General features: G+C 36.9%; 1 protein-coding gene across 4 annotated transcripts in view; it reads left to right on the top strand.

Moving 5' to 3' along the window:
* Positions 1 to 14,829, top strand: part of METTL4 (methyltransferase 4, N6-adenosine) — a 41,922-nt gene that overhangs the window by 15,890 nt on the left and 11,203 nt on the right. For all 4 annotated transcript variants that reach the window (XM_031033326.2, XM_031033315.2, XM_031033322.2 and 1 more), the window contains one exon: positions 13,370 to 13,544. In XM_031033326.2, coding sequence (XP_030889186.2) covers positions 13,370 to 13,544 — 175 coding nt within the window. The remainder of the gene's footprint in view (positions 1 to 13,369; positions 13,545 to 14,829) is intronic.

Raw genomic sequence — 14,829 nt, 5'->3', positions numbered from 1 at the left:
ATTTCTTTTTGTTGTCTGATTGCTGTGGCTAGGACTTCTAATACTATGTTGAATAGCAGTGGTGATAGTGGACATCCCTGCCGTGTTCCTGACCTTAGGGGGAAGCTCTCATTTTTTCCCCATTGAGAATGATATTCGCTGTGGGTTTTTCATAGATGGCTTTTATGATATTGAGGTATGTACCCTCTATTCCTACACTCTGAACAGAATTTTAATCAAGAAAGGATGCTGTACTTTGTCAAAAGCTTTTTCTGCATCTATTGAGAGGATCATATGGTTCTTGTTCTTTCTTTTATTAAATGTATTGTATCACATTGATTTGTGGATGTTGAACCAACCTTGCAGCCCAGGAATAAATATCACTTGGTCGTGGTGAATAATCCTTTTAATGAACTGTTGGATCCTATTGGCTATTATTTTGGTGAGAATTTTTGCATCTATGTTCATCAGGGATATTTGTCTGTAATTCTGCTTTTTGATGGGTCTTTGTCTGATTTTGGGATCAAGGTAATGCTGGCCTCATAAAATGAGTTTGGAAGTTTTCCTTCCATTTCTATTTTTTTGGAACAGTTTCAGAAGAATAGGTATTAATTCTTCTTTAAATATTTGGTGGAATTCCCCTGGGAAGCCATCTGGCTCAAGAGTTGGAGGCTTAACCCATTCTGCCATCCAGGCGCCCCTCTTTAGAATCCTTTAATTTGGAAGTTCCTGAGTCTTTACTGGTGTTTCATGAAATTGACATTCTGAAAGCAGCAATAGGAAACTAATACAACATCTATTGATGAGTCTTGCCCAAATCAATTATTATTAAGGCAAATGCCAAATGGTGATTGTATATGTGTGGGTTTATTTTTGGGCTCTCTATTCTGTTCCGTTGATGTATGTGTGTTTTTTTGTACCAGTACCATTCTGTTTTTATTAGTGTAGCTTTTTAACATATTTTGAAGTCAGGGAGCATGATAACCTCCAGCTTTGTTTTTTTTAAGATCACTTTGGCTATTTAGGGTCTTTTGTGGTTCAATACACATCTTAGGATTCTTTGTTCTAGTTCTGTTAAAAATGCCATTGGTATTTTGATAGGGATTGCATTAAGTCCTTGTTTTTAAAAGCTTTTATTTATTTGAGAAAGTGAGAGTGAGAGAGTGAGATTGAGAGAATAAGAGGGGGGAGGGGCAGAGGGAGAAGCAGACTCCCTGCAGAGCAGGGAGCCCAATATGGGACTTGATCCCAGGACCCTGGGATCATGACCTGAGCCAAAGGTAGACACTTAACTGACTGAGCCACCCAGGTGCCCCGATAGGGACTGCATTAAGTCTGTAGATTGCTTTGTGTAGTATAGACATTCTAACAATATTAATTTTTCCAGTCCATGAGCACAGTATATAGTTCCATTTATTTTTGTTGTCTTCAATCTTTTTCATTTTATACTCTTCAGAGTACAGGTCTTTCATGGGTTAAATTTTTTTTTCTAGGTATTTTGTTCTTTTTGATGCAATTGTAAATGGGATTGTTTTCTTGATTTCTTTCTGATAGCTTGTTATTAGTGTATAGAAATGCAACAGATTTTCCCATATGTTCATTTTGTATCCTGTGACTTTACTGAATTCTTTTATTCTTTTTTTTTTTTTAAGATTTTATTCATTTATTTGATGGAGAGAGTACATACAAGCAGGGGGAATGGCAGGCCAAGGGAGAGGGAGAAGCAGGCTCCCTGCTGAGCAAGGAGCTCGATGCGGGAGTCGATCCCAGGACCCTGGGATCATGACCTGAGCCAAAGGCAGATGCCCAACCGACTGAGCCACCCAGGCGCCCCTATTTTATTGGTTCTAATAGTTTTTTGGTGGAGCCTTATGGTTTTCTATATATGATATTATGTCACCTGCAATTAGTAGCAATTTTAGTGCTTTTTCAGTTTGGATGCCTTTGATTTTTTTTTTCTTGCTTAATTGATGTGGCTGGGATTTCCAATACTATGTTGAATAAGTTGTGAGAATGGGTATCCTTGTCTTGTTTCTAATGTTAGAGGAAAAGCTTTCAGCTTTTCACCATTGAGTGTAATATTAGCTGAGGGTTTATCATATCTGGCTTTTATTATACTTGGTATGTTCTTTCTATACCTGTTCTGTTGAGGGTTTTTATCATAAATGGATGTTGTATATGTCAAATGCTTTTTTGCATCTATTTAATGATCATATTTTTATCTTTAATCTTGTTAATGTGGTATATTATGTTGGTAAATTTCACTGGCTCATGGAGTATGATCCTATTAATGTATTTGGATTTTGATTTGCTAATATTTTGAAGAGAATTTTTACATCTGTGTTCGCTGGGGATATTGGCCTGTCTTTTTTTTAGTGGTATCTTTGATTCTGCTGGTCTTGTAAAATGAGTTTGGAAGCATTTCTTCCTCTTCAATTTTTTGGAATAATTTGAGAGGGATAGTTACTAACTCTTCTTTAAATGTTTGGTAGAATTCATATATGAAGCAATCTGGTCCTGGACTTTTGTTTTCTGGGAGTTTTTAAATTACTGACTCAATTTCATTACTTGTAATTGGTATATTCAGATTTTCTATTTCTTTTTGATTCAGTCTTGGAAGGTTGTGTGTTTCTAGGAATTTATGTGTTTCTTCTAGGTTTCCGGTTTTGTTGGCATATAATTTTTTTTAGTAGTCTCCTGTGATAGTCTCCTATATATATTTTTGTGGTTCCAGTTGTAACTTCTTTTTCATTTTTGCTTTTATTCCTTTGAGCCCTTTTTTTTTTTCTTGATAAGTCTGGCTAGAGTTTTTCAATTTTAGCTTTTCAAAGAATCAGGTTTTAGTTTCATTGATCTTTTTTATTTTTTAATTTCTATTTCAATTATTGCCACTCTAATCTTTATTATATCCTTCCTTCTACTAACTTTGGGCTTCATTCTTTTTTGAGTTTAGGTTAGATTGTTTACTTGGGGTTTTTCTTGTTTCTTAAGTAGGTTTGTATTGCTATGAGCTTTCCTTTTAGAACTGCTTTTGTTCCAATTTTGGAAAGTTGTGTTTCCATTTTCATTGTCTCAAAGTATTTTTTGATTTCCTCTTTGATTTCTTTGTTACCCATTGGTTGTGTAGTAATGTTTCTTAGTATCTACTTGTTTATTTTATTATTATTATTATTATTATTTTTAGTTTTCTTCTTTTAAATGATATCTAGTTTCATATTGTTGTTGGAAAAGATGCTCGATATGATTTAAGTCTTTTTAAATTTATTGAAACTTGTTTTGTGGCCTAATATATGATCTGCCCTGAAGAATGTTCCATGTGCCATTAAAAAAAATGCATTCTGCAGTTTTTGGGTGAAATGTGCTGTATATATGTATTAAGTCCATCTGGTTTAATGTGTTAAGGGCAAAGTTTCCTTATTGATTTTCTTTCTGGGTGATCTATGCATTGATGTAAGTGGGGTGTTGAAGTCCTCTATCATTATTGTAATTAATGTCAATTTCTTCCTTTAGGTCTATTGATATTTGGTTTATATATTTAGGTGCTACTATATTAGATGAATAAATATTTATAACTGTTATATTATCTTCTTGGGTTGACCTCTTTATCATTATGTAATTCTTTTCTTTATCTTTTGTTGCAGTCTTTGTTGTAAAGTCTGTTTTGTCTGATATGAGTATTGGTACTCCAGCCTTCATTTTGTTTTTATTTGCATGGAATACCTTTTTCCATCCCTTTATTTTTAGTCTGTGTTTGTCTTTAGATTTGAAGTGATTTCTTGCAGGCAGCATATAGATGGGTCTTGTTTTTTTCAGCCATTTAACTTCCCTGTATCTTTTAATTGGAACATTTTAGTCCATTTATATTTAAAGTAATTACTGATAGGCATGTGCTTATTTACACTTTAATTGTTTTCTGGTTATTTTTGTACTTCTCTGTTTATTTGTCCTTCCTGTGGTCTCTTCCCTTGTGATTTGATGGTTTTCTTTAGAGTTATGTTTGGGTTCTTTTGTCTTTTATTATTTTTTAAAGATTTTATTTATTTATTTGAGAGAGCAAGCACGTGAGAGGGGCGGAGGGTCAGAGGGAGAAGCAGACTCCCTGCTGACAGGGAGCCTGATGTGGGACTCAATCCTGGGACTCCAGGATCATGACCTGAGCCAAAGGCAGTCGCTTAACCAACTGAGCCACCCAGGTGCCCCTTTTGTCTTTATTTTTTGTCTATTGTAGCTTCTTGGTCTGTGGTTCCAATGAAGTGTATATATATATTGACCTAGATATTTAGCAGTCTGTTTTAAGCTGATAGTTGTTTCAGTTTGAATGCATTCTAAAAGCACTGCTTTTTTACTGCCTCTTAACATCTTCTGTTTTTGACATCATATTTTACATCTTTTTATTTTGTATATCCCTTAACTACTTATTGTAGTTACAGTTGAGTTTACTTTTTTGTCTTTAACCTCATACTAGCTTTTTCATTGGTTCATGCATTGCCTTTACTATACTTTTGCTTTTATGAGTGAGATTTTTTCTTTCATATATTTTCTTGTTTTTAGTCATGGCATTTTCTTTTCTGCTTAAAGATCTTTTTTTTTTTTTTTTAAAGATTTTATTTATTTATTTGAGAGAGAATGAGAGAGAGCACATGAGAGGGGGGAGGGTCAGAGGGAGAAGCAGACTCCCTGCCGAGCAGGGAGCCTGATGCGGGACTCGATCCAGGGACTCCAGGATCATGACCTGAGCCGAAGGCAGTTGCTTAACCAACTGAGCCACCCAGGCGCCCTCTGCTTAAAGATCTTTTAACATTTCTTGTAAGGCTGGTTTAGTTGGGGTGAATTCCTTTAGGTTTTGCTTGTCTGGGAAACCCTTTATCTCTTTTTCAATTCTGAATGTCAGCCTTGCTGAATAGAGTATTTTTGGTTGTAAGTTTTTCCTTTTCAGGAGTTTAAATACATCCTGGCACTCCTGGCTTGCAAAGTTTTTGCTGAAAAAATGAGTTGATCATCTTATGGGATTTTCTTCATTTATGACTTTTTTTTTTTTTTAATATTTTATTTATTTGACAGAGAGCGAGACAGCGAGAGAGGGAACACAAGCAGGGGTAGTGGGAGAGGGAGAAGCAGGCTTCCCGCTGAGCAGGGAGCCCAATGTGGGGCTCGATGCCAGGACCCTGGGATCATGACCTGAGCTGAAGGCAGACGCTTAACAACTGAGCCACCCAGGCGCCCCAATTTTTTTTTTGTTTTTTTTGTTGCCGCCTTCAACATTCTCTCATTATCTTTAACTTGCAATTTTATTTATAATGTGTCTTGGTGGATTTCTTTGGTTTTATTTTATTAGGGACTCTATGCTTTTTGCATGTGATATGTGTTTCCTTTCTCAAGTTAGGGAAGTTTTCAGCCATTATTTCTTCAAATTTTCTGGCCCTTTTCCTCTCTCTTTTCCTTCTGGGACCCATATAATATGAATGTTAGTATGCTTGTTGTTCCAGAGGTCCCTTAAAACTGTCCTCATTAAAAAATTTTTTTTTGCCGTTTTCACTATTCTCTTTTCCACATTGCTGATTCATTCTTCTCTATCATGTAATCTGCTTTTGGTTCTTTCTAATGCATTTTTCATTTCAGTTATTGTATTCCTCAGCTCTGATTGGTTTTTTATATTTTCTTTCTCTATGTTGAAATTATCACTGTGTTCTTCCTTTTGTCTTCTGTGTTTGATGAGCATCTTTATGATCATTACTTTGAACTTTTTATCAGGTAAATTACTTATCTCCTTTTCTTTAGGTCTTCCTTTTTTTCTGGGGTTTTATCTTGTTGTTTTGTTTGGAACGTATTTCTCTGTCTCCTCATTTTATTTGATTTCCTGTGTGTGTTTCTATGAATAGCTGTAAGAGCTAAGTTTCCTGGTATTGAAAGAGTGGCCTTATGTAGGACTGACTGCCTGCTGCGTAGACTGTATGCCTGGTAGCTTTGGCAGGCGGGCTGGAGCTGGAGTGGGCATGACTTGGGGATCCTGGGGCATGTTGTGCTGTGGCCATCTCTGTGGAATTACTGGAGCAGAAGTGGGCTTAAGCTTGGTAAGTCTCAGGATGTGCTGTGCTGTGGGCACAGGCCAGTTGGGTCCTGGAGGGTGTTGTGTCAGGGCTGCCTTGGCAGGATGGCTGGAGCTAGGGCTGATGTGGTTGGGGACTGGGGGTGTACTGTGTGGGGGCCGCCTTTGAGGGATAGCTGGAGCTGGAGTGGGCCAGGGGTCTGGAGTGTGCTGGGGTGGCCCTACCAGGTTGGTAAAGTACCCGGACCCAGCTTCTGTTTACACTATGAAGGTAGATGCAGAATGTAAAAATGGCGCTTGCTGGTTCCTCTTACCCCAGTGAGAGTTCCATTGGTTCTCTACTTTTTTGTTGGAGGCTCTAGTGTTAGTACATGGATTTCCTTCATTTATAGTCTGTTTGCAGTTTAAACTGCTATGTCTGAGGGCAGGTGAGCCTGTGCATTGGCCTCTCATTAATATCCTTCTCTACTGCAGGTCACCTAGTCAAGACTGGGCTTCCTGTTATGTCCATATTTCTCCTACTTTTCCCTATTGGTCCCTTTATCGTTTGTTGTGTAGAAGCTGTGCAATCAGCCTTCTCTTCTTCATCTGGAGGAATGTCTCTCTATATAGGTATAGATTTAGTGTGTGGGAGGAGATGAGTTCAGAGTCTTCCTGTGCCACCATCTTGGACCCTCTTAGCAAATTTTAATGCTTTCGGTCTGTTATTTATTTATTTATTTATGTTATGTTAGTCACCATACAGTACATCATTAGTTTTTTATGTGGTGTTCCATGATTCATTGTTTGCATATAACACCCAGTGCTCAATGCAATACGTGCCCTCCTTAATACCCATCACCAGGCTAATCATCCCCCCACCTCACCCCCTCTGAAACCCTCAGTTTGTTTCCTGTAGTCCATAGTCTCTCATGTTTCATCTCCCCCTCTGATTCCACCCCTTCATTTTTCCCTTCCTTCTCCTAATGTCCTCCATGCTATTCCTTATATTCCACATAAAAGTTAAACCATATGACACTTGTCTTTCTCTGCTTGACTTACTACACTTAGCATAATCTCCTGGTGAGTGATCTCTTTTTTCTTTTATTATTAGATTGTAAACATTAGATTGGGTGCTCTTTGTGAGAAGGGTACTAATATAGGTTTTTTTTTTTAAGATTTATTTATTGGGTGCCTGGGTGGCTCAGTTGGTTAAGTGACTGCCTTCAGCTCAGGTCATGATCCTGGAGTCCCAGGATCGAGTCCCACGTCAGGCTCCCTGCTCAGCAGGGAGTCTGCTTCTCCCTCTGACCTTCCCCCTCTCATGTGCTCTCTCTCTCTCTCTCTCTCTCATTCTCGCTCTCTCAAATAAATAAATAAATAAATAAAATCTTTAAAAAAAAAAAGATTTATTTATTTGAGAGAGAGAGAGAGTGAGCATGAATGGAAGGGGCAGAGGGAGAGGGAGAGAGAATCCCAAGCAGACTCCACTCTGAGTGCGGAGCCTCACTTGGGGCTTGATCTCATGACCCTGAGATCACGACCTGATCTGAAACCAAGAGTCCAGTGCTTAACCGACTGTGCCACCCAGGCTTCTCAGGTTTTTGAAAACTAGATTAAATTAACCATTTTAGGCACTTTAAAGTGTGCAGTTTAGTGGTTTAATTCATTCATAATGTTGTACAATTACTACCTTATCTAATTCCAGAATATTTCTATCATCCCCAAAAGAATCCCTGTTCCTCCTGTTCCCCCTCTTTGCCCAGTCTCTGCAACCATTAATCTTCTCTTTGTCTCCATGAGCCTACCTTTTGGGACATTACATATAAATGGAATCATATGACACGTGGCCTTTGTGTCTGGCTTACTTCATTTGATACTTGTTTTCATAGTTCATTCATGTTTTAGCATATATCAGTACTTCCTTTTAATTGGTGCATAATACTCCACTGGATGGATGGATGGATGCGTGCGCACACACACACACACACATACATACAACATTTTATTTATCTTCATCAGTGGGTGATGTTTGCATGGTTTCCAGCTTTTGGCTGTAGTGCTGCCAATACATTTGTGTACAAGCTTTTCTTTTTTTTTTTTTAAGATTTATTTATTTGAGAGAGAGAGCGTGCATGCACGAACAGTAGGGGCAGGAGAGGGAGAGTGAATCACAAGCAGACTGCATGCTGAATGTGGAGCCTGGCATGGGCTTGATCTCACAGCACTGAGATCAGACCTGAGCTGAAACCAAGAGTTGGGTACTTAACCAACTGCGCCACCCAGGCGCCCCTGTACAAGCTTTTCTGTGAACATGTGTATTAAAGAATTTGGCCTTGCCCAAAGTTTCACCCTTGCCTTCAGCTTCTGGGAGGGAATCTATACCTGTGCTTGGGTTGGGGGGGAAGTTGGGAGACTGCCTGTATAAATAATCTTAGGGTGGGGACTGCTACACGAGAGAGGCCAACCATGTCATTTAGGGTAGGCTTTGGGTCCCAGTGATATTAGTCAACCTGGAGACTGAGTTCAACCACCTGGGCAATTAGTCACTCTGTTTTGCCTATGTAATGCATCTCCAGTGAAAACTCTGGACTCTGAAGCTGGCTTAGCAGTACTCTGTGTGTATTATCACACATAGATGCCAGGAGGGTAATGTGTTCTGATTCCATGGGAGAGGACCATTGGAGGCTCTGTATTTGTAAGCCCCCCAGACTCTGCTTTGAGTTTCATCTTTTGGCTGATTTTAATCTGTATTAAACCGTGATAACCTTTATGTGATAAATTGTAATAAGCCATCTCTTTTAATAAGCTGTAAACATGATTATAATAGCTTTCAGTAAAGTTCTATGAGTCTTTTTGACAAATTATTGAACCTCAGAGTGGTTTTGGAAACTGCCCAAACGTCTAGTTGATTGTACAAGAGAGGGCAGTCTTAAGGCCTGCTCCATCAGACTTTGTAGTTGCCTACTTCCAGACAGCATGTTTTCATTTATCTTGGGTATATACCTAGGAGTAGGGTTGCTGCATCACATGGTAACTCTTCTACCTTTAACTCTTGAGGAACTACTGAACTATTTTTCACAGTGGATGTGTCATTTTACATTTTACATTCCCACTGGAAACATACGAGTGTTCCAGTTTCTCCACATTCTTAGTGACACTTATTTTCTGTTTTGTTTGTTTTCAGTTATAGCCATCCTGATGAGTATGAAGTGATATCTGTGGTTTTGGTTTGCATTTCTCTCATGACTAATTATATTGAACATCTTTTCATGTCCTTATTGGCCATCCTTATATATTCTTTGGAGAACTGACCGTTCAGATCCTTTGCACATTTTAAAATTAAGTTACTTTTTGTTGATTTCTAAGAGTTCTTTATACATTCTGGATATTAGGCCCTTACCATATATGGTTGGCAAGTATTTTCTCCCATTTTCTCTTGTTACCTTTTCACTTTCTTTCTAGTGTTCTCAAAGCACTAAATTTTACACTTGGTTGAAGTCCAGCTTAACCTATTTTTCTTTTTGTTGCTGAGCATTTGGTGTTGTATTTAAGAAACCATTGCCTTAATCAGGGTCACAATGATGTACACCTATGTTTTCTAAGAGTTTCAACTCTCACGTTTAAGTCTTTGATCCATTTTGAGTTTAATTTTATGTATGATGTGTGGTGGAATCACAATTTTATCCTTTTGCGTTTGGATATCCAGTTGTCCCAGCATCATTTGTTGAAGACTGTTCCCAGTTATTTCTCATTATTAGAGTTAAGTGTTAAATTCAAAAGAATCAAAGAGTCCAATTTTATATTCTATGGTAATGTGTTCCAGTTTTCTGTAAGAATTTTTTTTTAAATACTAAATTTAAATTTCATTTGCCTTTTATTTTAATGAAAATTGATAGTTTTTTTATATGTTATTCTTGAATACTCTTTAGAAGTTTTAAAAAAGTAAATGCTTGATCATAATTAGCAATATCTTTGGAGGCAGCTTTTATAATTCTGAAAAATAAACTCATTCCTTTTATAATATTTTATGATACTTTTACATAAGCATGTTTTGAAATTTTTTGTTTAAAAAAATTTTTTTTTGAAATTTTTTGTTTTTTTAGCTTGTAAGTGTATGTTTATGATTTTTTGTAATGATTTATCATATTGTTTCTTTCCTTCAACTTTTGATTTAAAAAATTCCAAACTTTGAGAAAAGTGAAAGAATAATACATGAATATCAAATTGCCTTTCCTCTAGATTCACCCGTTTTTAATATTCTACCACATTTGTGTGTATTTTCTTTCTCCATCTCCATTAATTGCCATTAATAATATTATCAAATACACATTATGTGTGTGTGTGTGTATACATATATATATATATATTTTTTTTTTTTTTTTTTTTAACCTCTTCTCAAAGTGTTCTTTTATGGCTATATTTTTCTTTTCAGTTTTCAGATTTAAGCTCCAGTCAGGGATCACACATTATATTTGGTCTTTATTTTTCTTTTTTTCCTTTAATGCAGAATAGTCTCCTGGCCATTTTTTACTTTTCAGGATATTGACTCTTTTTTAAGATCCCATGTTCCTTTTTTGTAGATTTCCTACCATTTGGATTTGTCTGATTGTTCCTTCATGAGATTCAGGTTAAATATTTTCGGTAAGAATGCTACCTTAGTGATAAAGATGCATATTTTGGAATTTGCTCGGTGATTTCTAGGAGATTAAAACTAAAAAATGGAATATTTCATTCCTCCCCCCTTACCGCACATCAACCCAACTAAATAAAATCAAGGCAATCAAAGAATCTGCAGTTATTGGGAACATCAAACTTCAAATTTTTGACCTGATGTTTTTCATACTTTGGCAAACTTAGTTTTTTTAAGTTATCACTTTGATTATAAGAAATGCTAGTCTACTAGAAGAGCACTGGTCTGGATGGTAGGAAATGGGTGCATGAGATATGAATTGTTTTACTCATTTATTTAAGAAATACTATTGATCATATCCTCACATTATACAGTTGCTATGTGTGAGAACTGGATTCCAGTGTTTATTGCATTTGGCCATTAGGATGTCATTTACTTTTTTCCAGAGCAGGTATAGTAGTAGAAACCTCATTATAGTCAACTGAGGAATAAAATAAAGGAGACAAAGTAGAAAGATAAATGCATACCAGTCCTTAGCTTAGTTGTAGAATTGAGGGAATTTCTCTTCTCTCTTCCCCTCCCTACCTCCCCTGTTTCTCTCTTTTTCTTCCTTTAAAACCTAGGCTGATGGTAAGGAACTGCTAGAGAGGTTGAGACACAGAAGGAGAGGAATAACTAGCATTGTAAGATACCGGAAGATGGGAATAAGAACACAGCTGGAGGGGTAAGCTTTAGATAGGTGAAGCCGTACCATTTGATTTAAGAGGAAATGTATACAAATGGATAAGTGAAGGTATATAAGGAGAGAGAGGGGGTTAGGTAGTTGAAGGGGTCAGGTGGTCTTTATTTTTACTGATACATGAGTTAACTTCATCTGCCAAGAGTGAGTTTAGGTAAGAGATTTGAAGAGAAGAGGGTTTGTAGTTGACTAAGGATAAGTAAAAGAATTGATGAGTCATTTTGAGAGCCTGAGAATGGGTTTAATTGACCCAGTTCTTCACTTCTGCATTTTTCTCCCCATATGAAGAGGTTGAATTGAATTGTGTGGAAGTTGGGTTGAATTGAAGATTAGAGGTTTGAAGGAGCTGTGGGGTGAAGGGTTAAGGGGTGGATGGGAATTTAGGGTGCTAATGAGAGGGCAGTGAAATGATTGGTAGTCTGTGGAAAAGAGGTGCACGTGTGCAGGAAGAAATGATAGACTCAATAAAGTAGAGGAATGGGGCACGGTTTGCTTCGATAAGGTCAAAGAATAGGTTAGGGATAGAAGGTTACAGCCAGAGATAGATCAATGTTTAGTTTCAGAGATGGAATCAGTGTGAGTAATGATGAGGTCCAGGTTAAGGTAACTGGAATGGATTATTGGGATGAATGCAATTGTATTTGTTTAGGGGAAGAATAGTTGAGGTATGCACATTATATAAATTGTGCCTTGAAATTGCCAGGATAATGGCAAGATTTGTGTTAGTAAGGTAGAAGGATCTTAGAGCTTAAAGCTTCATTGATTATGGAGAGTGAGGAAGAAATGGGTTCAATAAAGAACATTACATTCTAGCACAGCCAGATGGCATACCTCTCAGAGAAGTGGATTTTATGCAAATGTGGAGGAGTTTTAGCCTGGAAGTGGCTAATAGGGGAGCTAGGAGAATACAGACTCTCCTCTCTCTGTTGTGTGTATTGGGTGTTAGAGAAAGGCCCACATTCATTAGATTGGATTTTATAGAGCAAGTAGTTCCAGCAAGAGAAACTAAACTTTATGCTATTAATGACTAGGGGGTGCAAGACTATAGAATTTTTTTTAAATGAAAGCATGAGGGTTTCTTTCTTTTCTTTCCTTTCCTTTCTTTTCTTTTCTTTTCTTTCTTTCTTTCTTTCTTTCTTTCTTTCTTTCTTTCTTTCTTTCTTTCTTTCTTTCTTCTTTCTGATTTTATTTATTTATTTGAAAGAGAGAGAGGAGAGAGCACAAGCAGGGGGAGCAGCAGAAGGAGAGGGAGAAGCAGGCTCCCCGCTGAGCAGGGAGCTCCATGACTTGAGCTGAGGACAGACGCTTAACCGACTGAGCCACCCAGGCACCCTGAAAGCATGAGGGATTCAAAGAGCCAGTGGAATTGATTGGAATAAGAAAGAAGCAGGATGGGGCGCCTGGGTGGCTCAGTCAGTTAAGCATCTGCCTTTGGCTCGGGTTGTGATCTCAGGGTCCTGGGATCGAGCCCCACGTTGGGGTCTTTGCTCAGTGGGGAGCCTGCTTCTCCCTCTCCCTCTGCCTGCTGCTCCCTCTGCTTGTGCTCTCTCTTTCTGTCAAATAAATAAAATCTTAAAAAAAAAAAAGAAAGAAGCAAGATGATAGATTGAGGGTTGAAAATATAGTGGAATATTGAGATAGTTTCAAGACTCACTGTGATGGGGTCCCTGTGTAATGTACAGATTATGGAAACCAAACAATGATATTTGATTAATTTTGAATGGGAGACAAGCATATTAGTGAAATTACTGGAATGTAATACATTTAGAAATGATAAAGCTAGCCTGACAATTTTCTTATTAAAAATGAAAAAGGGTTAATTCTGACTTGCATGTAATAATGTGTCCACTGGGTGTCACTGTGGCTTCACGTTTAGTTATACAAATAAACAGGTACAGGAGCTTTGTGGAGTCAATATTACATGGGTCTTCTGTCTGCTTATTTTTCCTTTTTGCAGTGAATTTTGCTAATATCTTTTTCTGGTTTTTTTTAGGTACAGCTATTTATCACCATTGCAAATAAAGCAGATACCTATTCCTAAACTGGCGGCTCCAAACTGTCTTATCATTACTTGGGTGACCAATAGACAGAAGCACCTACGTTTTGTAAAGGAAGAACTTTATCCTTCTTGGTCTGTTGAGATAGTTGCTGAGTGGCACTGGGTAAAAGTAAGTTGAAAAATTAACTTATTTGTTAATATAGTGTGACATATAAGTCACATAAATAAATATAGCATCTAATTTTTAATACTTAACATGGCACTGCTCTACTTCTTCAAAACAGTCTATTTAAAACTTTTACTTTGATACTAAATACTTGTTTCTTTTTGATGCTAAATACTTATATCTTCTTATTCTCAAAGGCTTTTTACTTTTTGTTCTGTGTCTTTTTTGTGGTAGAGTCTCAAACTGCTGGCCTTAGGAAATATTTGATTCAGGGAGATATCAGGATGACATTCTAAAAAGCTCTGATGTCTGTAGTTTAAAAAACAACAAACAAAAACTTTGGAGAATCTATCAGGAAACATAGAAATAGTTTTGTCCTTCATCTTCTTGCTCTTTACGCATCCACAATTTCAATCACCCTTTGTGGGTTCTTTCCTGTTTTTTTTTTCTTTTTTCTTATTGTTGCTGGGGATGGGAGGGAGAATAGCTAAGTAACCCAGCATGGAAGAGGTGGAAAGAACCAAGAACCTTATGTACTTGAAATTTTAACTTAGGTCCTCAGTGCCTTATGTGCTGCTGTGCCTATTTTGAAAGAAATGACTCCAATTCTTGGATTGGTTGAATGATCTTTAATATCTCTGTTTACTATAAAGAACGAAAAAATACAGAAAAATAAGGCATCAGTTCAGAGTCCATTGGACATCCTTTTAAAGATGCGTTGTCTACTTAGATGAATTTTGCAAAAGCCCTCCTACATTTCAAAAAGATAAGCCAACTTGTTATCAATTGAATGTTTAATATTTGTATAGCTGATACATTCATTTTAAATGGAAGAGTTCTATTTTTATGTACTTTGTATGTATTTTGTGGTATACTGGTATATCTTCTAAAAGGTGTGTATATTGTTTATTTGCACCTATTTTAATGGACTTAGGAAACAAACATTAACAGTGGTATCTTTGCTTTTATAACATACTTTGGGCTTAGCTTTGGTTGATTTGGTATATAGGACATTGATGGGAATATAAAACTCCATTCTACCCTGTACATTATGACAGTTCTCTTATTGTCAGAGATGGGGGTCAAAGTCAGGAAAAGGGTACCTTCTGAAATCAAAACCAGTAAAATGTTAATACATAAAATCTAAGACTACCCTATTCACTTGTAGTACTAATCAGTATAAGAGATGATATGATAAGCCCAGAGTTTAAAACAAAAATACAGTATATTATATGAAACACTGTTAGGTACCTATATGTACTGTTATAACAGAAGAAGTAATTTGCAT

Source organism: Leptonychotes weddellii, chromosome 13 (genome assembly GCF_054177405.1).
Source record: "Leptonychotes weddellii isolate Sample4059 chromosome 13, ASM5417740v2, whole genome shotgun sequence".
In the NCBI taxonomy this organism is placed as follows: Eukaryota; Metazoa; Chordata; class Mammalia; order Carnivora; family Phocidae; genus Leptonychotes; species Leptonychotes weddellii.
The sequence above is the reverse complement of the archived record's forward strand: the minus strand, read 5'-3'. Positions and strand labels throughout refer to the sequence as shown.